Source organism: Lissotriton helveticus, chromosome 7 (genome assembly GCF_964261635.1).
Source record: "Lissotriton helveticus chromosome 7, aLisHel1.1, whole genome shotgun sequence".
NCBI lineage: Eukaryota > Metazoa > Chordata > Amphibia > Caudata > Salamandridae > Lissotriton > Lissotriton helveticus.
In genome coordinates, this window is record NC_136068.1 from 109729263 (window position 1) to 109755037 (window position 25775).

At 46.8% G+C, this 25775-nt stretch overlaps 1 protein-coding gene across 3 annotated transcripts in view; it reads left to right on the forward strand.

Annotated features, from left to right (window-relative positions):
* ARFGAP1 (ARF GTPase activating protein 1) overlaps positions 1-10277 on the forward strand; it is a 160261-nt gene extending 149984 nt beyond the window's left edge. For 2 of the 3 annotated variants that reach the window (XM_078651634.1, XM_078651635.1), the window contains exon 13: positions 1998-10277. In XM_078651634.1, the coding sequence (XP_078507760.1) occupies positions 1998-2355 (358 nt within the window). In that variant the 3' untranslated portion in view covers positions 2356-10277. The remainder of the gene's footprint in view (positions 1-1997) is intronic. The other variant, XM_078651636.1, reaches the window with a different exon arrangement.
* The last annotated feature ends 15498 nt before the right edge of the window (positions 10278-25775 follow it).

Below are 25775 nucleotides of genomic sequence, written 5' to 3' on the forward strand. Positions count from 1 at the left end.
CCTTCTGCAAGGGCCTTTGCACCCCCACATTCATTTGGGCAAATTCAGTCTTACTGGGTGGGGGCTGCCTTAAATGGGCACTACAAATGCTCCCACACCTCCCAAATATTGCCAGTCTTTCTGCCCCCCTGAAGTGCAGATGAGGCAGTAGCCCCTGATCCCCCCCCCCCTCCCCCCTCCGGCATTAAGCCCACTAGGCACCAGGGATGAGGTTTGCAGAAGATTCTGGGTAGGAAAACATAGGGGGGTCCACACAAGTCACACCTCGCTGGACTCCTCAGGGTGTCCAGTTATGAGAAATGTCTGGGTTTGGTAGGTTTCCCTAGATGGCAGCTTAGACCGGGACCAACAACGCAGGTGCCCTCCTTGCAAAACCTGATCGTTTTGTGATACAGAATTTTGATGTCTCCACAAAGCGTTTTGGGCACTTTCCTGTCGCAGGTACTTGGCCCACCCACACAAGTGAGGTACAATTTTTATCGAGAGACCTGGGGAATGCTGGGTGGTAGGACAGTAGTGTCGGATTGGTGATCCCACAACTTTCCCCACAAACAAATGTGAGGAAAATGTGAATATTTTAAGCTAAATTTGGGGTTTGCAGGGGATTCTGGGTAGGTAAACATTGGGGGAGCCACACAATCTACACCTCCCTGGCCTCCCCTGGGTGTCTAGTTTTCAGAAATGTCTGGATTTGCTATGTTTCCCTAGATGGCAGCCGAGCCCAGAACCAAAAGGGCAGGTGACACCTTTGCAAAAGCAGGTTGTTTCGTAAAAAAAGAATTTTGATGTCTCCACAATAGGTTTTTTGGCCATTTCCTGTTGCAGGCACTAGGCCTACCCACACAAGTGAGGTACCATTTGTATTAGCAGACTTTGGGGAACGCTGGGTGGGTGGATGTGTGGGGCTCCCTGTAGATTCCAGAACTTTATATCACAGAAATGTGAGGAAAACGTGGTATTTTGTGTTTGTTGTTTTTTACAAAGTTTTGCAAGGAATTTTGGGTAACAGAACCTGATGAGAACCATACAAGTCACCCCATCCTGGAATCCCCTGGGTGTCGCGATTTCAAACATGTACAGGTTTGATAGGTTTCCCTAGGGGCTGTCTGAGCTAGTGCCCAAAATCCACAGCTAGGCACTTGGCAAAAAAAGGTCAGTTTTCTGTGGAAAAACGTGATGGGTCCACGTTGGGTATTGGGCCTTTTCCTGTCACGGGCACTCGCCCTACTCACCCGAGTTGTCATTCTATATATTTCTTCTAAACTCCATATCTTGTTGCCATTTCGGAAATACATAGGTTTCCTTGGTGCCTATTTTTCACTCTTTATATTTTACCAAATGAATGGCTGTATACCTGGTACACAATGAAAAAACATTTCAAGGTGTATGGCTCTGGGTACCTCGGGTACTTGGTAAACCTACAAGACCTTTATATCCTCGCAACCAGAAGGGTCTCACGGACGTAAAAGTATATTGCTTTAAAAAATCTGCCATAGTCAGAAGAAGTTACATGTGTAAATGTAGGCACAAATAACTGTTTTTTCCAACTCAGTTTCAGTATTTTTTTTATTTCAACTGTTATTTTCTGTAGACAAACCTTGAAGGATGTACACAAATGAACCCTTGCTGAATTCAGAATTGTATCTACTTTTCAGAAATGTATAATTTTCCTGGCAGCAAAAAGGTTAAGCTTGCACCATTGGCTGTTAAAAGTACCCATTGGCCAGTAAGCAACTATACTCACATTTATTGCAAGACTGAAATCCCTGTTTTTATACTCTAGTCTGTTAACTCTATTACAAGTACTGTAATAAACTTACGGGGGATAATGCCTCTGAGTAAAGTCTTATTCCAGGTTTGTCGCATCACACAGCAGTGTGATACGTTTCAGTGGTTAAAATTTGTTTAACTCCTTTTTTGCACTATTGTACATTCTCTCTAGTAAATCTGGTATATCAATATAAGTTACTGATCAAACTCTTTCTCCATCTCACTAGGCCCCCAATGACCGATGGATACCAAAACAGTGGTGAGGACGGGTATCAGAATAGCACGTCTGGCAAAACATTTTGGGAAACCTTTGGTAGCCCCGATGCAGCCAAGGCCCACCAGTCGCCAAGCAGTGATAGTTGGACTTACGCCGACAATTCTACTGAGAAGAAGAGCTCCGACAGCTGGGACATCTGGGGCCCTGAGCCACCCTCCAATAATCAGAATAGCAATAGTGACAGTTGGGACAACTGGGAGAGTAACTGGGAGAGTGCAGGCACTGATGCCAAGAACAAAAAGAATTCTCCTGATAAGCCTGCAAAAGCACCAGTGGCTGATGATGGGTGGGAAAATTCAAACTGGTAGCACAGCCACTGCAGAGGAGCATATGGTCTGCACTGGCCTATCTGATCTGGGTCAGACCATCTACTCTGCTCTTGAAGTTTTCTTCTGCCTGATCTCACCTCCTGTTCTGTTTTCCAAGCTGCTACCCTTGTGGGTTTGCTTTACGTTTGTCATTGCTTGCCCATGGAGATTCCCACTCCAAAGGAAATGTTTGATGTTTTGTCTCTGTTGTGGTACTGCCATAACCGGAGAAGACCAGCTGCTCTCCCTATGTTTCTTTTTTTGTATTCTTCTGTAGGTGATATCTATATATTTTTGTTTTAGTCATTCTCACCTCATGATTGAACAAATATTTTAAATGCAATTTAGGATGGGGGGTCTATTAAATCCTGGAGTTTGTTGATTTCACGTGTTGAAAGAGGCCATTTCCCCATTCTGCGTATGCTGTAGGAGCCCAGAGTTATCTTATTCATTTAAAAAAGACAGTGTCTACGACATTGATAATGTAACTTATATCCAACACTTTTGTGCCCCATTATGTCTTGGTTTACTAGTCCAAAGCCATAATCGATTGCCAGCTGACAATGTATGAATGAGGAGACCCTTGCCTCTGCTTTGTACGTTTTCGCTATGCTAACTCTCATTTGTTATTCATTTACACTACTTGCTTTTAATATTTTAAAGGGAAATTCTTCTCGTGTCCCTTTTCAGTATTTATCAAATGTAAAACGGTATTTAAAAAAATCATGATTATGTATTTCTACAGTGTTGAGAATATTCTTGTAAAACCCTAAAACTTAGACTTGTCTAAGATTTTCCACAGGCATTGTAGATCTCGTGAATCATTGAGCCTACATTAATAATCTGTGCAGTATTTTTTCATGTTCTCTACCTTTTGTGCAGAGTGACTTCCCTGAATGAATCCCTTTCTCAACCTTTTATTAGCAGATGCTTTCCATCTACCAAAACAATCTATATATTTGAAACATTAGTACGAGTGAGTCTTAGCTTCATCTGTTCTTGACCCTTTCACACCTTTTCTAAATTATTTGTGCTCCTAGTACCAGGTTCGGTTGCCAGTTTTTCTTTTTTCGTTTAAGGCTCCATACTTCAAACACAATTTGCTTTCCAGAGTCTCCTCCATACAAGCAAGCATGTTAAATTGCACATATTTGTTCACTGTAAAAGAGGTGAATCCTGTCAGGGTTAGTTCTCCACCCATGGTAACTGTTTCTTTTGTCTGCTGTCTGAAAAGACCATCATTTGGAGTATTGTGTTCACTGCCTGAAGGTCGATTGGGGAAGCCTGGAGTGTGTTGAGGAAGAAAACAAAAAAGATAGAAGGAGCAAGTAAGCCATTTGGAACTGCAGTGGACACTGACTTCTTAACAGTCTAACTCCAAGCTTTGGGTGCATGTAGTGGGATTCAGACTCACCCGCAGATCCAAAGGCACTGGCTTTTTGGTCATCCATACAGAGCAAGGCGAAGCATGACCATCATGAGGTCACAGCTCCAGCACTAAATATTTCCCTGTGTATTGGAGAGCGTAGTTTGGAGAAAATCCACATTAGCTGTGGCATGTTTCCTCACTGAGTATAATGGTGTCCAGACCTGAAGGATTCCCACCACGATTGACATTGTCAAATTCTTTTGAATATTTATTGAGTAGGGTTCAGATTTGAATTCCATGGAACAGAAATGTGTGCCCAATAATGAAAGACTGTGATATCTCCAGATATCAGCAGCTAGCCTCCCTAGGGGGTACCGTCAGACTTCCTCTAACTCATCTGGGTTTCTAGGGGATCTGGTGTTAGCGTACGTATTGTGTAAATAAAGTTGTCATTTGTCTTTCCTCCGTGAGGGCAGGTGCATTTCTTAAAAACACAAGTGAAGCTCTCCTACACTCAGTGGTAGTTGCTGGAAAAGGTACACCATAGACAAACTCTTAATTTTCACTTTACCAAAATGGTTTTGAGCAGTGTATTCAAGTGTTTGTTACACGAGCTGGCCATGTCGACATGTTTGTACAGAGTAGGTGTGCATGCGATATGTCAATGGAGTTTACTCATTTTCTAGGATACCATAACTATATGGAAAATCTAAAGATGGACATTTATTGTCAGTGTTGCACTTTGATAAGAAGTGCTGATTGTATGCTCTGAGCTAGAAGGATGCTTATTTCTGCATTTTCACAAAACCTAGACACAGTAGGCTGCTTGATCCTTGCATTCCAATTTTGGTATTCTTCTTTTCCCAGTTTAGCTGCATTATTGTTGATAAATGGTACTACAGTAATAACGGTGCATCTTGGAGCAATGGGTGTACAACTTTTCTACATCTTGATCATAAAGGTTCAAGAATCATGTTCATGTTGGTTTTTTGGGGAATTTTTCTACCTAGTATGGTTTCAGAGCAAATTTGAATGAACCTTAATAGAATCTCTTGTAGATTTTACTTTCCGTAGGAACTGCTTCCTCCATCGCCATCAAATTGAATATTATCACTCTGAAATAGCAGTGCTTGCACGTACCATCTCGAATAAAGGAATGATGGCATTGTACATCTTGTTAGTGCGTTTTGCAACAATATTCAGCATTAGCTTGGTGATGTCTCAGAGAAAGGTGTTTCAGAGACTTCTCTAAACATACAACTATGGCTGTATCCTCGTTGTAAAAATCTGTCATCCATGGTTGGAAGATCAAACATAGACCCACTAACTACATGGATATTATGAAAATGGGTGAAGGGAATCTCTGTTTTAACAAAACATGAGTGATTATCTGACCAAGTAACTGGTACACAGTTTAGGGTGAAATGTGAAGCCTGTTTTCCCCCCTGGGAATACTTTTAGCCTGATTAACGAAATGTCTGTCTCGACTGTTCTACTCAAGGGGAGGACTTGGTCTTGGACTGGAGTGTAATCCACGACCATGTTGGGTTTTCTAAACCTTTCTTCTGTGCCTGTGCCATTGCAACTCCACCTTAATACTCAGGCCTCAATATCTAAACCCAGCTCCCCAAATGTTTCAAAGTTGAGGTTTTGATGTCTTGTGTGTTCAATGTGATTTCTCATTTTTGCCAGTCCATCAGGTTCAGTCCCTGCCTTGTGAACCGCTAAAACGTAAGTACCTATGGGATGATGTATCGTGATGTCTGCGACTGTCAAGCCTTCCATAAGGCAGACCAACTGCGCAAAGCTATAGCTTTGTGTTGGTTCTCAGTAGCGTCTGCACAGAGGCAGATTATATTTGTAACACTGTTTGAGTGGTGTCTAAATGTTCACAGTAGTCTGGCTGGCGCCAGTTTCTAGTAGAAGGATACTACAAAAGCCATTGAGAGGATGTTCCACATAAAAATGTCCCAAGCTGAGAGGAAGATCAAATTTGCTCATGCAACCCCTGACAGACATTTATAGCTTTAAGAACAGTTGCTTTCTTATTTGTCGCCACACTTGCAAGGAATTCCCAGAAAGCCATAATATGTAATGTCTTTCGCCTTGTATGGTGATCTTTAAAATTAGTCCTGTTATTTTTGACTAAAATAGTTACTCATTTTAACTCCAGCCAATCTTTGTTCTGTGCCATTGGTTTCCCCCTCTGCATTCCCCCATAGATTACCATTTAGTCCGCAAGAAAGTGTCAATGTTTAGAGTTTAATTTTTCACCTTAAAAGTAGAAAGCAACTGAGGAGCCAAGCAATCAGGTTAATGTACAGTCAGGAGTGAAGTGCCCAATCAATAAGAATGTGTCCTAAATGCATTCTAAGCTTTGTTGTGCATTGCTTTGATGCTGCGCAGTAGCGAGTAGTGAGTTGCTTCAAGGCGCCACTTCTTGCTGAAGTGCTGTAATTCCCTTGATTTTCAGAGTGGCTTTGATCGTTCTGAATTGAAGCAAACCCTTTTTTCTGAGTTAGGCTTGAAGTACCCTTCTTGATACCTGGGCAGATTGTCACACTTTTGCTCTTGGAAGGAAAAGTGGCTTTCAATTTAAAAGACTGCGGATGTTTACTGTACAAAGCCCCGACCGTAATGGACGAGACAAAGAGTATTTAGCGAGTTATTATTCTGACTATACGCTCTGGTGATTTAAAGCTCATTTCCCAGGGTAAGTTGTATGTAGTTCCTGCCTGTTTACCTTTTGCCTCTATAATTACAAGCATCATCGATCCCCATGCATACTGCAGGCCTGTGCTTTCCCCAAGTATGCTCAATTTATGAGAAATACATTCACCATCGGCAGTGTATCACCTTCCTCTGTTAATCGAGAACCCTCGTTGGTTGGTGATCATAGTCTCATAATTATGGAAGTATTTAAGGTATTTGTGGATAGTCTCAGATAAGGATGACGACTGGACAAATTAAGAGAGTGAAAGGAAACTGCTGGTTTTGTACCAACTCTTGAAAATACTAAACTCCAGTGCTTGAACTGAAACTTGTAGTACTGTGGGATAAAATGTGTAACCCTCTTGCAAATCAGTTGTCGAAGGGTTGCTACACATTAACTCGCATTACGTAATACAGTTTTCTATTAGTCTTTGCCTGTGTGTAATGCCACATTTTACATCACAGATGTTCTCTGTACTTGATGTCTGTGGTCAGCAACTGTCTAACAAGCATGGTGAGGTGGTAACAAAAATGTGGTGCAGATGACTTGGCCTTTCACAGTTCCAGTGAGCCTTTTCTGTTTCTTCGACATTGAGCCTCACTCCCCTGACAAAGAAATAGGGAACCCAGAACTAACCCTAGCAAGAGACCCAGCTATGAAAGAAAATAACTAATCTGGAGCAAAACGATAGTTTCTCCTCTATTACCCTCTTATGTTGGCACTTCTGGTTCAGGAACCTAGTGGTAATAAATAGGTGTTTTAGAATATAGGCTCGAGGTATTCTGTGGTCGATTTAAAACAAATTAATAATAATTAAGCCGTGCAGGGAAAACAGTTTTAATGGCATTGATTGTTGTGGTTTATATTCATCACCCAACACTGCATTTCTACAATGGTGTGTGAACTAGTACTTTCAAGCTTCCTTCCCCCTCTTGATCCTATGCATGTTCAAAAAGTATGCCTTCAGTGCTCATGTACCACAGAGTTTAAACTAACTTGTAATTTTCTTATAGTATGAGCAGAGCAATGTGCAGGAAGGAAGTCACTATAACTTGGCAGGTGTATTGCTATTTCATATTCTGCTTGTAATGTCTCATTTAATGGGAACTGGTCTCTTTCAATTGGTGGAATCAAACTGATTCTGGAATGCCTTGCTTTAAAATCGTCTGAGGGTAACCCTCTAATTTACAACACAACATGTGACGTTCCCAACCAACCGTTGATCTGACAATTTGGCATACCCAAATTATCGGTGTATTATGTTAACAGTAAGTTTGTTTGTACAGGTGAAAGGCATGTAACATCCCGGGACAGGGAGGAACACGCTGTTAAAATGCTGCTCAATTTGTAGCTGTGAAATTGCCATGAAGATTCTATTTATAATGTACAGAAGTGCCATTATTGGCTAACGCTTTAGTTGTGTCTTTACCTTTGAGCAAGTCCCTATCGGTCAAATTTAGCTGTTCCCCCGGCATTCACACTCTGTCACTCTATTTAGTAGACAATGTAAAACATAACAGTTGCCCCTTCAACCTCCACTCTTGCTTTCTTCCAGCATTGTTCACACAGCCTCAGTGGTGCTAAAAATAGGAAGCCCAAAGGAGACGTTCTACCCTGTGCTGAGCAGTGTCGGTCATAGCCTCATGGGAGGAACCCAGGCCCACTCTCAATTGTTGGGTTAGAGATCCCTTGTTACTTCCAACTTCACTAGGGTCAGTCTGCAACTCCAGGGATGAGACCAAGCCTATTAAAGCGTTCTCATCAACAAACTGGGGTAGTTCTATTTTGGAATGCCTGACCTCTGCTTTCAGTGAGATGGACTATTAGTGTGAGAGTGCATGCTGCAATGGCACTTAATACATCATACCCAAAATTTCCGCCTCCTGAAACCAAGCTTCCGCTTTAACAACATGGTGACTTTCAGATTTTTAGCAAGTTTACATCGCATCCCCTCATTAAAGCGGCTTCTGGCGACGCATGATCCATAGAAGAAAGGTCCTAGCTAAACTAAAATTAATTTTGTGCTCCCTTTTAATTGGAAACACAATAGTGTTTCTGGGGGGGTAGATTTCTTGCGAATTATGTTCTAGAGAAAGCATGATCTAATCAAGCAAGTTGTTGGCTGCTAATAAAACAGCTGGTGTGACCCAAGCAAGGCAATTCTTGCACATTACTGCTTTCTCATGGTCATCTATAAAACCATTCATCTGGATTGGGGCCTGTTATTAGATCAATGGTAAAATGTTCAAGAAATGAAAAACCGCTATGATGGCATTGTTCCTCAAATGCTCCACCCAGAATAACTTTAGACTTTCTACATGATTCTCCTTTTTGTGTTGTGCCCTGGGTATATTCATAGGGAGAAGACCCCAAGCAACATACTGTCAGAGCAGTTTGACAAACATCCTCTGCCATTACATACTAATATATTGTATATGAATGCAACCTTTCAAGTGTATTTTAGCACTCTGTATACTGATCCATCATCCACGGCAAGTAGAGTGAGAAATTGTCCATCAAAGCTGCAGACGCCAGTAGTTGACCTAATGTATCAATATAGATCTTCAATTTATGTAAACAAGAGTAGTTCTGTTGTATTTTTGTGAATTTGCAGAACACATTTGTAAAGCTGCTGTATAAGTATTGTGACAGAAGCCAACGGCTGCCCCTTAATGCTTAAACTTTTTTGTTCAGTGTAAGCAGCTGGGTATTATTAATGTTCTGACTTTTTAGTATATTCAGTTCAGTTCGAGGCTGCCCTCCCCATGTTTACAGGCCTCATTTCTTTTTGGCCTTGTGACCCTTTTTTGGTTTCCAGTGTGAAATCGCATCTCTTGTCTGGGAATGCACTTTACCTTTCTCCTGCCTTCTGCTGTGTTATGCGCTGCAATGCCATCATTATCATTTCATAACCATCTTTGTGCCCTGTGGTGTTAACTTCTCTTTTTGAATGGAGCTAATAATGTCTGTGCTGTAACTTTTTCCTTAGGTACAAGGGAAGTTCCAGCTGTTTGGTAAAATATATCTGGCATTGGTCCAAACTCCAATTCATGCAGTTTCATCCCCTGACCAGAATCAACCTCACATTTGGCTTTTTGCCTATGCTGAATGAAAGGAATTATTTTTAAAATGGCAGTGTACATATTTATGACCTCTTATCTTCGCCCCTCTGTGCGCAATGACCGCTGGAATGCTGGTTGCTGCTTCATTAGAGAAATACTTTCCTTCCTGCTCACTGTATATCATTCGGGAACACTCACTACTTGTCCTCCATTGGGCTGCAGCTGTCACACAGACTGTTATGGTGCCCTTTTGATGCTCGTGAGCATTGGATGTTTGACTGCCAAGTCACCTTTCAGAAGCAGGTGAAAATTGTTGGTTCTGTGTCAGCAGTGTTTTTTTTCTTCCAGTTCTCAATCCAGCTCCAGGCACCACTACAGGGCATTCACTCTCAATGTTACCATGCAAAAGGCTCAAAAAACCTTGAACCATTTTGTGAAGCTGCTTATCTGTATTAAAAACTTGTGAATGTCCAGGGATTATTAAAGCTCCAGCAACGAAGCCAGTTATGTCTCCTTGAGAGCTGAAATGCTTGCCTGTGTGTTGTAAATCTGGATTTTATCAATGATGTTACTGAATTTAAGTTCAATTACAAATTTGTTTTGGACAGTCAAACTTTGTAACATTCCATAGATTCTATAATGTGTTTGCATTAATAATGTAATATTTTTGTGCAATATATGGTGAGCAGTGCACAAATCCTATTTCCTGTTGTTCTCTCCAAGACTACATCATAAGGGGAGGCGAATCATAAATTAAATATGTGAATTGTCCTGTTAACTTTCATAGTGTCTTTTGTTCAGAGCAGTTCACCAATCAGTTTTATGTTTTCTTATGATCTGTCTTCAGGCAGCCCCTGCTATGACTCAAGACAGCCCTTTCGGACGACCTATTATATTTTGTGATATTGTCATAGATCAATGACTGGCAAGGAAAGGTTCATGAGGGTACTCTGTAGAGCTTTAGAAAGAAGCTGCTGTTTGGACTAAGTTGAATGTTCATACTTTGATCTTTTTTAATAGTTTTCAATGCACTTTGAAGTAGAACATTTTATAAGTCAAACATGTCAAGCTCTGCTTGGGTTTTCTATAGGTAACTTTTCGAGCTATTGCACAGCTGTTGCTTGAGACTTCTAACCTTAAAAACCATCTTTTTCATCACCATAACATCGGATAGACGTGTGAGTGAACTTAAGGCTCGCTGTGTAAATTCGCCTTACACCACTATCTTCCCTGGTGAGTTGGTTCGAAGGACCAGAGCTCGTTTTCTACTGAAAGGGTGTATTTCTTTTCATGTCAGCCAGGCCTTCACCTAAGAAAGAGAGACTCAATTGTTTAAATCCTAAAAGATTTAGTTTCAATATTGATCATGCTGAGGAGCACAGACTGGACTATCATCTGTTTGGTTTTGGGAGCAGTGAAGGGTAAAGCTGAGCAAAAGCTGACCATTTCCCTAGTGATAGTTTTGTACAAGAAGATCTGTTATACACTGACCTATTAACAGCACCCAGAAGTCTTACACGTCGATACCAAAGTTGCTACCACTGCGTTAGCATGCAGAGTGCCTGTCCTAAATCTCTTTCAGTCAGCTATGTAGGCTTGGGCAAATACGTTCATCAAGCACTACTGCTGCAACAGTCAAACCCATCAAGAGAAGTATTTTACCCAGAGGAATTTTTTGCCTCAGCCAGATCACAAAACCAATACCTAGGGAGGTATTGCTTTGGTATCGATTCACATGGGTGAGGAATCTATTTTAAAAGTACCAATCAGAAGAACAATTTACTTATCTTTGTTTACTATCTTTCTAGTGAATATTTTACCCGCAGGACCCTCTGCAACCTTCCTGTTCTGTGAAGTAGACACTTTACCATCTAAATCAATCCTGAAGTTAGCGATCAGAACCCTAGTCTTACCAATTTGCTGATGGGCTGTGCATCTGAGGGCATGGACAGCCTAGAAAGCTATGCCACCTAGCATCATGCAGGAGAACTGCTTTGAAGGTTTCCGGGTCCAGCCTGATGGCTATTCACAAGGTGAGGAATCTGTGGTAGACTTTCTAACAAAAAGATTGATACCAATAATGAGACACCTGTATGGTTTGCCAGGGTTCTTAATGCGCTAAGCATTCAACTATTTTTAGATGCATTCTTTCCCCATTTAGCTTGGTTAAAAAGATGAGACCAGAGAAACAAAAGACCAAAACCAAGAAAGGAGCTAAAGCAGCGAAGTGTGGATATATATATATATACCGGAGCTTTGTGATGTATATTTGTGTGTGTGTGTGCGCGCTTTTTTTTCGGTATGACCACAGAAGTTTGGAAGAGATTTAAATGCTTACAAGATTTGTAAAATTCAGGCACTTTAACATTCTTTGGATCATAATCACTTCTGAGTGACTAAGTCTTAAACCATTGTTAATTACTTCATTTTTCTTGTGGCATTCTTGAAGAAGATAATTAAGTTTTCGGTTCTTTTCTCGGAGCCGCTCTCCGAGCCATTCCAGCAGATGGCCATCTTCGCCCTCAATAACTTATTCCCTCAAGTCAGGTAAATTGAAGAAGCACAAGAAAATAAATACGAGGCATTCTTTGACCTCCCCCTTCAAATGAAATTCTTTTTGACCCTGCTTCTGCACTCCCCCTGTGGAGCCTCGTTGGTGCTCACTCTAAGGTACCCCGATTTTCCTGGAGCAACACCTGCCAAACTCAGAATTTTATGATGCATGCTATCATTGGACCGCTGATTCCCTCAGGAACGCTTCTGGGCCCCATGGAGCCCCAGCTGGATTACTACTGGCGGGTCCACCCTCAATGCCACCTGGACCCTCTGAATCCGTTCTGACGCCAACACAGGTGCCTTCTTCCACCACAGCCCCCTCCATCTTGGCGCTCAACTATAAAAGCATATCCTTATTCCTGACTCATAGCTAATGCCACTGGACGTCATTGCAGGGGCTGTCCAAGCCCTACCAACCACTGGACTTCCCACCACTTGACAGCCCTTTCCTACCTGCAGTGGGAGTGAGGGAGGGTTTGGTCATATGGAGAAGGACCCTAATCCAGCTACGAACTGGAATGAGGAGCTGATTAATGCTAGTGGGCTGGGTACTTCCCCAAACTGACATAATTTCCACTTTGGGCCTGGTTTCGGAGGATGGTACTTCTTTCGTCACCACGCCGCTCGGGGCAAGTGAGGTCCTTGCCCTGCTGTTTCCAGAAGTCAAAGTCAAGACCAGTGTGTTTACCTAGGTGCTTCATCCAGGAGCGTGCTTGGTTGAGCCCTTACTTCCTTTTTAATGAAGCCCTTGCTGACATTCTCCTGAGGCATGGGCCAAACCTTGCACAGGGGCGCTTGTGAACATCAAGATTCCCCACCGCCATCGATATACCTCGGGGGGACCCAGCCTTCCTTTCTCAGCACCCCTCCCTGAGAGCTTGGTCATCAGGCCTCATCCTCTAAGGTCAAGCCAAATGTGTTTTTGATCACTCCACTAGACGGAATCAAAAAGGCTGGACCCCTCTTGGGTCCTTACTCCCATACTTTGTGGGTTTTGTAGCACAAGGGTGGCCGCAACATCCTCAACCAAACCTTCATGGATGGTCGGGTTGTTGCAGCGTGTGCCATTAGGTGCAGGCTGAACACAGTTGACTCCCAGGGCAGAACCGTTGGCCTCCACAGTGGAGCTTTATCACCAGGCCTGGTTATGGTCCATTGATTTTTCGGGGATGTCCAACCTTCACTCATTGACATGCCCTTTGATGACCCCCACCTCTTTGGGGTTAAGGCTGGCGTGGCGCATGAGCATTTTCAAGAGATCTGAGTGACTGCCAGATCTCTTGAGCTTTCCTTGTCTGCCTGCTTTTGGCAGCAGTCTTTTCAGGGCACCTACTGGCATTCGCTCTACCAGCTGTTCCCACCGATACAACAACTTTCCCAGGCCTTTTCGCGGACGGAGTAGTAAATTACGATACAGGATGCCGAAGTAAGGTGCAGCGAGCCGTTTAGCCTCCGCAACTCCTCCTGCAGCCTATATGTTCTTTTAGTGTATACTTCAACCCACACAGCCATCCTGTTATGGCTGAATGAGGGACCACTTATCTGCTGCTAAAGTCAGGCTTGTCCCAGGCAGTCACCACCCATCTCAAACCTACAGCGAGCCTTTGGCACTTGCTGCAGTTCATGGTGGGTCAAGAGCATTTTCAGGTTGCTGTGCTCTTTTAGCCATGCCTGCGCCACTTGGGTGTTCACTAAAGTGATGGCTAAAGTCCTCCAGGGCCGGCCTAAGGCATGTGCAAGCTGTGCACCTGCACAGGGCCGCCAAACCCCAGGGGCCGCCACGCCAATATATATCCTTAGATACATATTTGCGTGGCGGCCCCTGGCAGGGATTAGGCGGCCTCGGGCCCCCTACCTACACTCCCTGCTCAGGGCCTCTGTGAGCCTAGAGCCGGCCCTGGCACCGTCGCCCCGCTGCACGCACTCCGCTTATTAGATTGCACATAATGGCCTATAATCATCACAGCTACCGGCACAGGAATCCTATTACTCTGTGGGGAAAACATTTCCATCAAAGTCGATGACACTAAGGAGGAATGGCAGTGACGACCTGTCAGAGGGGCCCCAATGGGTGGGGACACGAGGTCTGACAAGGCAGGGGGAGCAATGGCAACTGCCTCTGCGAAGATAAGCCCGCTGGACCGGTGTGAAGGCTTGTTGTTCGCGAGTCGGCGTCTTTATGCTAGAATTTGTCATCCCAGGCTTGGCGAGACTTGGCTTTATGGATTGCCCATACATTTGAGTGGGTTGGGACTTCTTAAGTAACACAGGTTCCACGTTTTTTGTTCAGCAGTGCACACTGTCTTCATACGTTATCCAGAAGCGCGTGTGAGGGCACAGTGTTTAATAACAAGGTGGCCAGAAGAGAAGCCCTGTGTCAAGGAAAGTGTAGTTGATCAGGGGCCGTATTACAGAAGGTGCCACAGGGGCGCAACAGGCATTTGCCCCCGGGGCACCTTGGTGTTATAGAAGGGGGCGCAGATGCTTGTGCGTCCCCTTCTATAATACCGATAGCGCTGGTGCACTTAATGCGCTAGCGCTACCTTCAGCGGGTGTTCCCTCATTTGCATTGGGGCGTGCCCTAAGCAAATGAGGGAATTCCTTTGACTCTGTGGCTGCGCCATATTACAGACTAGCCAGTATTTATGTATCAGTGAATAGATTCATTAATATATGTATCCTTTTGCTTCTGAAGTGGTTTTGCAAGAGAGAAGGAAGCATATTGTGGAAATATGTAATTTTGATACATTGAATCCTTTGTTCATCTGCAATCAATGAGCGGTGCTACGAGGGACCACTCCTTTGGGGATCAGGAAGATTATAATGAAAACCTTCGTAGTAGTGAATAAGCCATGTAGAAAGGTGGGATTCCTTTTTGGTGATCCGAAGAGCCAAGCCTTGAGGCTCTTCCTGAATGCTTGCTTTGTGAGGCTTATTCTGATGTTGAGGCATAGTTCGTTCCAGGTCTTGGCCGTGATGTAGGTGAAGGATCTGCCTCCCGTTCTGGCTCTGTGGATGTGGGGGATTTCGGTCAGGGCTAGGTCGGCGGAGCTGAGGTTTCTCTTGGTGGCGTAGAAGGAGATTTGTTTGTTGAGGTATTGGGACGGGTGTTTTCTCCTGCTTTGTTTAGGAAAATCATACCCCAAATCACTTGTCTATTGTCTCCACCTAGTTTGATTTCACCCTAGTATTTCATGCTAAGCCTGGTCCTGCAATTTTATTTGATTGTCTTTGCATCAAATGTAATTCCTTTTGGGCAGGAACATCCCCGTTCGGTCCTTTTTGTTGTATACATAACCAGGGGGTTTGTCCTGAGCAGCACCAGGTATTTTTTGTAATGCCACCTCATACAATTTTTTCATAAAGTAGCTGTTGAACACAAAAGTTAATTTCTATTGCCATGTGTATGACTTTCTGGCATGTACCTAATTTTAACATTTTGTGAGTGCTAGTACTAAGCTATTTAGCGGAGTCAGTAGTAACACAAATACCAGTTGGTGCCTGTTCCTAGCTTTATCGCTTCTTTAGGTTGAGGTGAAGCAGGGGCGGCCTTAAGCATGTGTAGCTGTGCACCTGCACAGGGCCACCAAACCCCAGGGGCCGCCACGCCAATATATATCCTTAATATAATAATCCTCTGAGGATGGATACATATTTGCGTGGCGCCCCCTGGCAGGGATTTGGCGGCCTCCTGCTCTGTAACACCGTCCTGAGCTCCGGGAGGCTCTGCCCCGCCGGACCCCCTCTTCCGGGACCCCTACCTACGCTCCCTGCCCAGGGCCACCATGAGCCTAGAGCCGTCCCTGAGTCCTCTTCGGAGGTCAGGGGTTCTGGTCTTCCCCCTACCTGATGACCAGCTGCTGAAGGTGGACTCGTCCCAGAAAGTCGTCACCCACCTCCAGACTCTGGCAAAACTTTTGTACTCACTGCGGTTTACTATCACCTTGCAGAAGTCCCACCAATTCCTCTGAGTTGCTCCCTTTCATTGGAGCCAATCTGGATACAGTGCAGTTCTGCACCTACCCGGGAGAGCGAGTCAATGTCATTCAAACTATGATCCCGATGTGTCCATCTTAATCTTGGATTTCGGTGAGACAGACACATGTGGGCTCTGCAGTGAGATCTGAAATCGCAGTAGGTGCTGCAACAGGGGAGCCTTGCTAAGCTGCTCCTGATTTCAAAGGAAACTGCAAAAGACCTGCAATGGTGATTGACGAACTGCAGTTGGGTCAGGAGCAGGCCACTCTTCCTTCAACAAAAGCTTACTGTGGTGATCGATGCATCGCTTTTGTGTTGGGGCAACCATCTGGTCAGGTAGCCACGTGGGCTTCGCTGCACACTTTTACTAAGGATTATTGCCTTGACGGCCAAGTCCGGAGAGACTGCTTCTTTGGCTGTTCTTTTTTTCCGTGAATTTCTGGTGTGATCTTGGTTCGCAGACCCACCACCGGGGTTGGTATTGCTTGGGTATCTATTTTAAGGAAAGGAATCTATCACGAACGTGTCTCTTTCGGATGCACAAGTTACCTACCTTCGGTAACCATATATCTGTGAGAGACATTAGTTGGTGATAGATTCCTTACCGCCCCAGCCATCCTCTCCATTCTGCAGATTGATTTCTAGGGTTAAGGTCATCCATTTCAAGGCCCTAGTTTCAATACACGAGTGGTCAGTATCTTGCATGGCTCTGCGTTCCTGGCGCGGAAAGTAGTGTACAGAATGGACGTCAGCGTGCAAGGGTGGCGTCTAAGCAGCTTCCAGTGAGGTCATCCCGACGATCATGACGCCTACGACCGACGCGGAGCTGCACAACCCCACCTTCCGACGTGCAAGGGTACTGCTGACGAAAACTTTCTGGATCCAGTCTGACGCCTGGGGGTAATTCTAAGGTAAGGAATCTCACTAACTAATATCTCTTACAGGTATATCGTCACCGAAGGTAAGTAACTTGTTCATTTGGCATCCCACCGGCAGGTCTCCCCTTCGTCCCAGCTGGAACCACTACCAAGGCCACAGCCCTTCAGTAACTCATCAGACTCTGATACATTGCCTTACTTGACGGAAGGGCACACGTCCTTCATACTATATTTGGAAGAGACTGTGAAAATCATGTTTAAGATCCTGGATGGGTTTGCACACTGCTATACCAATCACAACTAGAAGGAAGATATTTTGGATGCAAGCGTTCTGGACTTTTTGACAGACGGTGCTGGTTTCCTTCAACTGGCCCAGCCACGAAAGACAGTGCCTCATTTGCAATGATGATGCGAGTACAGAGGACTTTCTTGGCCTTCAGTTGCCCACCAATGAGGTGAAAACAAATGTCCTCACTGAGGTACTTCAGCCAAGGCAAACTAGTTCTGAACCTCCGCTGCCATTTCACAAAGCCCTCACTGACCGTCTTCATGGGGCTTGGGCAAAGCCTTTTTCCGGACCACTGGTTAACAGACAAATAGCACAATGCCGTTGTGCAGCCCTGGCTGACCAAGACATTCTAATGCAGTACCATTCACTGGAAAGCCTGGTCGTGCAGGCATCCACAAGTCTAATAAACCTCTGTGCCTTCTCTACCACTCCACTGGATAGTGAATCTAAGCACATTGAAGCGTTTGGAAAGCGCATGTTCTCTTCCATCAGCTTGGCATTATGTTCAGTCAATGCTAGCTGCATGTTAGGGCCGTTATACCCACCCCCTTTAAGACACCATTTCTCAGGATCTACCAGTGGTGCCATATGATCTGTGATCCACTCACATCCACACCATTCAAGTTGGCCACAATGCAGAAAATGTTACTATCCGTTGAGGGCTGAACATTACAGACTGCCTTGGTTGGGCAATAGGCATCAGTTTGACTTTCCGGGCAGACACCCGGATGAGATCCACAGGTTTCTCTGGTTATATTTAATCTATCTTGATGAACATGCCCTTTGATGGCTCTCATCTATTTGACGAAAAAGCAGATGCGGCCCTTGAGCGATTCAAGGATACTAGGGCCGCAGTGTGCTGCTAGGATCTTCTACCCCACCACACCAGTTTTGGCCCCTCTGTGGCTATAGTAGGGGATTTCCATAACCCCATCAACCTTTGAAGCTCACCCAACAGACTTTGCACCTTTTTCAAGGCTGTGGTAACCATAAAACCTGATAAATTGGATGTACTCTTGCACTCCTATTGTTTTTGCGTTTCTTTGAATTTGTAGCGTGCTCCTAGGGTGTGCACTCCGTTGTGCACCAATGTACTAGGAAAATGTGTGCCCTGAAAATTGGGGAACGTCCCCTGGTCACCCTTTTGGGTTTATTCAGTTAATAACGAAATGTATCCAATTTTTTGTTTGGTTGTTTTTATTCATTCATTAGATATCTTTATAGAGTTGTTATTCACTCTATCTTATAAATCCTTTTCATATTTAAATCCATGTTATTACACTATCCAATGCATTTCGGCTGTTGTCAGCCTTCATCTGGGAAACATTCATATATAAATCAAAATTTATGTTCAATACACGAGGATGCAAAATTGCATCAACAGGTTATTGTCATACTGGATTCCCGTGATAGTAGCCAATCTTCATAGTGTGATAGTGTGTAATGGGACTTTTAGGTGACTTATATCCGTGTTATCTATTCTTAGGTAGGTGCCTTCCACTGTGGCTGTGGTGAAACTGCTCCTGGCGTCATCATCGTGGTGTTTTAGTTAAGCTGAGTGCTCCGTGTTAATGAGCACTTATGTCTTAGTGTGGCGTTCCTAATCCGTGTAGTAGCAGTTATAAGTGACTTGCAATTGTCTGGGCTGGGCTAAGACTGTGTTTATAATCCATCTAGCCCAACTCTACTGCAGCCACGTTTTGGTTTGTCCTCCGGCACCTACCTGAAAGAAACACGTAGAATTACCCATATGTGTCAGAGTGGATCCGGAAAGTTTTCGTTAGCAGTACCCCTGTGCGTTGGAAGGTGGCGGCGCAGGCTCTGCGCCCATCGCAGGCGTCCTATTCGCCGGGATGACGTTGCAGCAGCTACTTAGACGCCGCCCTCACACGCCGCCGTCAGGTTTTTTTTTTTCCACGCCAGCAAGCGCAGATCTGGGAAAAGCGGGTATCCCCAGTCACTTTTTGACTGAGTTTTTTCGAGGCCTTTTGTCTCAATTCTTTTGAGTCGATCGACTCCTGGTGTCGTAGGGAAGCCCGGCTTTAAGAACTGTAGGGACTGTCACTGCATGATGTCGGTGACCGGTCCACACCACGTGTGTCTCTACTGCCTGGGGCGCAACCACGACTCCAAGTCGTCCCCCGATTGCCGGGCCATGGCGCCGAAGAGTTTGCAGGAGCAGTCCCGAAAGTTGCTGGAAGTCCGGCAGTCGGCATCGCGCCGCTCAAGGCCCAGGTCCCGTGGGTGGTCGAGGGACCGGTTGCGGAGCCATCACCATAGTTCCTTTGGATCTAAGTCTTCGCACTCGGAGTCAGGTAATTCGAATCATTCCAAGGAGAAGTCGAAGAAGAGTCGTCGCTCTTTGACTTCTCCTCACCCAACGAGGGTGCGGGTGGCGCCACCCCGCGGCTCCGACAGAGCCTGCGATGTCGCCGCCAGCCTATCTGCCCTTTCCGGGTCAGTCGGCGACACCTGCTCAGGTGCAAGATTTTCTTGCTGCCATGGCCTGACTCTTTGGGCAGCTTTGGCCCCGGCGCCGCAGGACCCCCCCCCTGGATCTGGGCTCTGATCACGGGCGACACCGGTTGACCTCATAACACCTCCACCGGTGTAGACTCCTCCAGCACCACCTCCTCCGATGTCATCTGGTGCTACTGCCGATGTCGGCCCTAGTTTCAGCCCCGACCTGGACACAACGCCAATACCGACGCCGATGGGGCCTTTCTACCCCTAGGAAGGGGAGGACTGGGAGGGGTCTGAGGACCCTCTCATACAACAGTGTGACTGTGATCCAGACTAGCCAGAGGACTTTGGGGATGCCAGTGATCTTGACACCTCACCTGGGCTTGGTGTGCTGTCCTACGGTGGTTACAGCGGAGGGAGCCAGTTACGCAGTGATGTTGCGAGGGAGGCCGAGGCCCTCCACCTCAAACTCCCTACAGTGGCCGTCAGGACTAACCTCCTGACAGAAGTGCTTGAGCTGGAGGCAACCTCTTCGGAGCCCTTGCTGCCTTTTAATGAAGCACTTTCGGGCGTTCTTTTGGGCACTAGGTCCAGGCCCAACACTGGGACTCCTGTGGACAGGAACGTGGCCCGAACCATCACCCGGCTCCGGGCGACCCCCTCTTCCTCTCCCAACACCCCACTCCTGAGAGCTTGGTTGTCCAAGCCTCTGCTTCACAGAGTGCGTTCCCTTCCTCACCTCAGGATAGGGAATCCAAGAAGCTGGAGCAGCTTGGCAAGAAGCTGTTTTTATCTGCCAGCTTAGGACTGCGGTAGGTGAACACAGCATGCCTGTTAGGCTGGTATTCCCACTCTGCGTGGGACACGGTTGCGCAGGTGCTGCCCAACTGTCCGGAGGAGGCATGGACAGTACTCTCCAAAGCTATAGCAGCTGGGAGAGACACAGCTAAGTTCACCATTCGTTGTGGGCTTCATACCGCCGACTTGCTGGGCAGGACAATTTCCACGAAGGTGGCGCTTCGGCGCCACGCCTGGCTGAGGACAACTGACTTCTTAGAGGATGACCAGAACACTCTGATGGACATGCGCTTTGATGACATTCGCCTTTTTGGCCATAAGGCAGATAGTGCATTGGAGTGCTTTAAGGACTCACGGGCTACGACCAAGTCCTTGGGCCTTTCTGCCACTCGCCCTCCTCCGCCTTCTGCTTTTCGCACCTTTTGTGGACTCGGAAGAGGTACCCCATCACGTTTGTTTCAGAGCCACAGTCCTGCGCAACAACAACCTCAGCGTGGCTGCGGGCATAGGAACCACCGAGGTGGTTCTGGGGCCCAGCGGGTGGGTCAGTCCACCTCCACCCCCGCAGCATCCACTTCCAAGCCTTCCTAGTCTGAACTTTCAGGCCCATCAGGCGCCAGTGGGTGGCAGGATTCACCATCATCTCCCCAACCCGCGCAACATCACCTCTGCCAGGTGGATGCTGCAAATAGTCCGAAGGGGTTACTTCCTCCCCTTCGAGACAACCCCTCCAGCCATGCCACCTCAATACCACCGCATGTCGGGAGACCATCTTGCGCAGGAAGTCACGGCCCTCTTGACCAAGGGGGCCATCGAGCGTGTTCCTGGGCCAGAAGTAGGTTGTGGTTGTTATTCTCACTACTTTCTGGTACCCAAGAAGGACAAGGACCTGCGTCCTATCTTGGACCTCAGGAACGTCAACCGCTTCCTCCGGAAGGAGAAGTTCAAGATGTTGACGCTAGCTCAGGTGTTGTCTGCCCTCGACCCTGGAGACTGGATGATAGCGTTGGACTTGCAGGACCCATATTTTCACATCCCAGTCCTGCCGGCCCACCGGTGTTACCTGCGGTTCGTGGTAGGCCACGAGCACTTACAGTTTACCAGGCTCCCCTTCTGCCTTACGAGTGTCCCTTGGGTGTTCACTAAAGTGATGGCAGTGGTCGCAGCTAATCTGCGCAGATCAGGGGTTCCAGTCTTCCCCTATCTGGAAGACCGGTTGTTGAAGGCGGGCTCGCCCCAGGCACTCGTCTCCCACTTCCAGACTACCGCTGACCTCCTGCATTTGCTTGGGTTCTCCATCAATGTCCCGAAGTCGCACCTGATTCCCTCTCAGAAGCTCCTCTTCATCCGAACGGTTCTGGACTCTGCACGGTTTCGGGTTTATCCTCCTGAGCAGCGAGTCCTGGATATTCAGGCTATGATTCCGATCTTTCAGCCTCTATCCCGGGTTTCGGTCAGGATAACACTCCGGCTCCTGGGCCTGATGGCCTCCTGCCCTCCAGCATCCTGCTAGTGGATCATGCCAGATGGCATATGTGGGCTCTGTAGTGGGACCTGACGTTCCAGTGGGCACAGCATTACGGCAACCTGTCCGATCAAGTCCAGATCTCGGAGGGCACTGCACGACAATTGCAGTGGTGCCTCACGAATCACGATTGGGTCAATGGCAAATCCCTCTCCCTTCTCCAAGCGGAGCATACAGTTGTGACTGACACGTCCCTCCTGGGATGGGGCGGCCTTGTGGGAGAGGCGGAGATCAGAGACCTCTGGTCTCCAGCGGAGTCTGGGCTGCACTTCAACCTTCTGAAACTTCGGGTGATCCGGATTGCACTGAAGGCATTCCTTGCCTCTGTCCGGGGAAGAGTGGTGCAGGGTTTCACGGACAACACCACAGCCATGTGGTACTGCAACAATCAGTGCGGGGTGGGGTCATGGGCCCTATGTCGGGAGGCTCTGCGCCTCTGGACTTGGCTGGAACACCAGGGCGTTTCCCTGGTGGTTTAACACCTAGCAGGTTCTCTGAACGCCAGGGCGGACAAACTCATCTGCCGCATGATGGATCACGAATGACGTCTGAACTCGGACGTGGTGCAAGGTCTCTTTCAGCAGTGGGGAGAGCCTTGGTTAGATCTATTCGCCCCAGAAGAGAATGTGCAATGTCATCAGTTCTGCGCTTTGAAATTTCCAAGGCAGCACTCGCTAGGCAACGCTTTTTGTCGCGAGTGGAGTTGTGGTCATTATACGCCTTTCCGCCTATACCACTTCTACCCAGAGTCTTGAAGATCAAGCGCGACTGGGCCCAAGTCATTCTTGTTGCTCCGGACTGTGCTCTAAGAGTATGGTATCCCGAGCTACTCAGCATGGCCATCGATCCCCCAATCAGACTGCCTCTTCGGGAGGATCTTCTTTCGCAGCACCAGGGGACGGTCCTCCACCCAAACCTGTCCAGCCTCCACCTCCTTGCGTGGAGATTGAGTGGCGGCACTTGATGTCTTTTGACCTGCCTCCTGAAGTTTGTAATGTAATCTTGGTGGCCAGGCGTCCTTCCACTAAGACGGTATACGCCTGCAGGGGGAATACGTTTGTGGCATGGTGCACAACAAAGGCTGTGGATCCCCTTTCTGCCCCTCTTTCAGAGGTCCTTCTATTATTATTTTCTTTGGCCCAGCAGGGCTCTGCTCTGGGCACTATCAAGGGCTACCGCTCTCCCATTTCAGTCTTTTCACGGCTTCCAGATCAGCCTTCCCTTTTCAAGTACCCTGATGTAAGTAGATTCTAAAAAGGCAATAATCATCTTTTTCCTCCTGTTCCTTTCATAATGCCTCAGTGGGACTTGAACCTGGTTCTGACATATCTGATGTGTGCTCCCTTTGAGTGACTTCACAACTGTCCTCTTCATCTTCTCACTTACTGCTTTCCAGGTTGCCATCACCTCTGCCAGAAGAGTGAGTGAGCTCCAGGCTCTTTCTTCTAAGCCTTCTTTTCTCTCTCTCCATCCAGACGAAGTTGCTCTAAGGACTCCCCCCATCTTTTCTGCCAAAGGTTTCACTTCAAGCATACCATCCCTTTGCCCACTTTCTTTCCGCCTCCCTCACAAGAGGAAGAGGGACTCCACCATCTCGACCCAAAACGTGCGCTCTCATTCTACCTGAACCGCACTCAACAGTTCCGGGTGGATGACCAGCTCTTTGTTGGCTACGTGGGCGCCAAGAAAGGTCGGGCCTTGCACAAGCGGACCATCTCTCGGTGGGTCATTCTGTGCATAAAGGCTTGTTATTCTTTGGCTAAAAAGGAGCCTCCAGTGGGGTTATGTGCCCATTCTACCAGTGCTATGGCAGCCACTACTGCTTTGGGACGGGGAGTTCCCTTGCATGACATCTGTCAGGCAGCTACGTGGGCCTCACTGCACATGTTTACCAAGCATTACTACCTGGACAACCAAGTCCGGAGAGGCGGCTTCTTTGGCCGTTCTGTTCTCCAGGACTTTCTGGTGTGATCTTGGTTCGCAGACCCACCACCGGGGTTGGTATTGCTGGGGGTATCTATTCTAAGGTAAGGAATCTATCACTACGTGTTTCTTTCAGATGCACAAGTTACTTACCTTCGGTAACGATATATCTGTAAGAAACATTAGTAGTGATAGATTCCTTACCGCCCCACCCATCCTCCTCGTTCTGCGAACTGATTCCTAGGGTTAAGGTCATCCCTTTCAGGCCCTAGTTTCAAGGCACCAGTGGTCAGTATCTTGCATGGCTCTGTGTTTCTGGCGCTAAAAGTCGTGTACAGTACTGACGTCAGCCCGCGAGGACAGCGTCTAAGTAGCTGCTGCGACGCCATCCCGGCAATCACGACGCCTATGACGGATGCGAAGCTGCACTGCGCCACCTTCTGATGCGCAGGGCTACTGCTGATGAAAACTTTTCGGATCCGGTCTGACACCTGGGGGTAATTTTAAGGTAAGGAATCTATCACTACTAATGTATCTTCCAGATATAACATTACCAAAGGTAAGTAACTTGTGCGTTAGCGCGAGGTTTGGCGATTATACACCGGTTATATCAGCCTATTGCACTCAGTACTTTTCTTCAGGCACTGCACGTTAGCCAGTCGGGAGAGGCTTAACCTGTGCACTCTACATTGGTGATCTGATCTCACTGAAGGTTTAACTTGCCTGTCTTTTTTCCCCGCTGTTCCAGTGGGAGTGTCACGAGTCCACAGTGGACCAAACCCTACGGCTTGTCTACAATGTTAATTGCTCCTGTTTTGCAGCATGCCCGTAAGGCCTTGTACTCTGGTTCCCATTCTTTCCCGGGAGTTGAGCCATAATAAGGGATGGGGAAAAGGAAAGCTGTGGAGGGCACTGAGGGGTGGGTCAGCAGGGAAGGTGAAAAAAGCCAAGTAATCGAAGAAACACTCTGGCAAGGATTGTGTTTTATATCGAATTGATTGTCTGATAGAAGAGTGTGAAGGCATCTTAGATGCTGAGCCAGCAACCTTCCCATGCCCCCTTGCTAAACAAACCTCCCCTAGCCGCATCAATGCGGCGGCTTTTCCCGCTGTACGCGGCAATTTTGAAATTACCGCGTGCGCTCGTCATGAGCGCACGGCAGGTTACGCTCATGACGAGCTGAGCTCGTCATCAGCCCCGAAGGGGCTAGTATTTCCAGCCCTAACGGTATACCAGTTATCCCGGATATGTTCAGAAGACTGAAAAACAAGGGTGTCCCCTTAAGCAAATATGGGGGTTGCACATCACAGGGGTTCACTCATTTCCCCCCCCTTTAATACCTGGTCCCCAAGCCAGTTAGACCCAGCGCGCCAATAGGTCCACTCCCTCTATACATCTGAAAAAAAGATCAGAAGGGTGATCCCATTCATCAACATTTAGAAGGGGCACGCGATTCAATACCTGCACATGATATCTACTGTCGGAATCAAAGCACTCACCAGCTTATTAATGATTTAAGGGTAGAGGTGGGGGCAGGGCCGGTTCTTGGATTTGCGGGGCCTGGGCTAGAAGGGAATGTGCGAGGCTCCTCGAATTTACATAAATGACTCCTTGCAAGGAGACAATTCAGAGACACTGCGGGAGGCCCATAGTCCAACGTTTTAGCACACCCACAGTTTTAACTTTCGACCCACAAGCAATTCTCACAACTTCAGTCCGATAGGTGTGAGAATTGCTTGTGGGCTAAAAGTTAAAACTGTGGGGGCGCTAAAATGCTGGACTATGGGCCTCCTGCAGTGTCTCTGAAGGGTCTCCTTGCAATTGGGACAAGTGGAAGCATCTCCCTCCCCTAGACACCATCGCTGA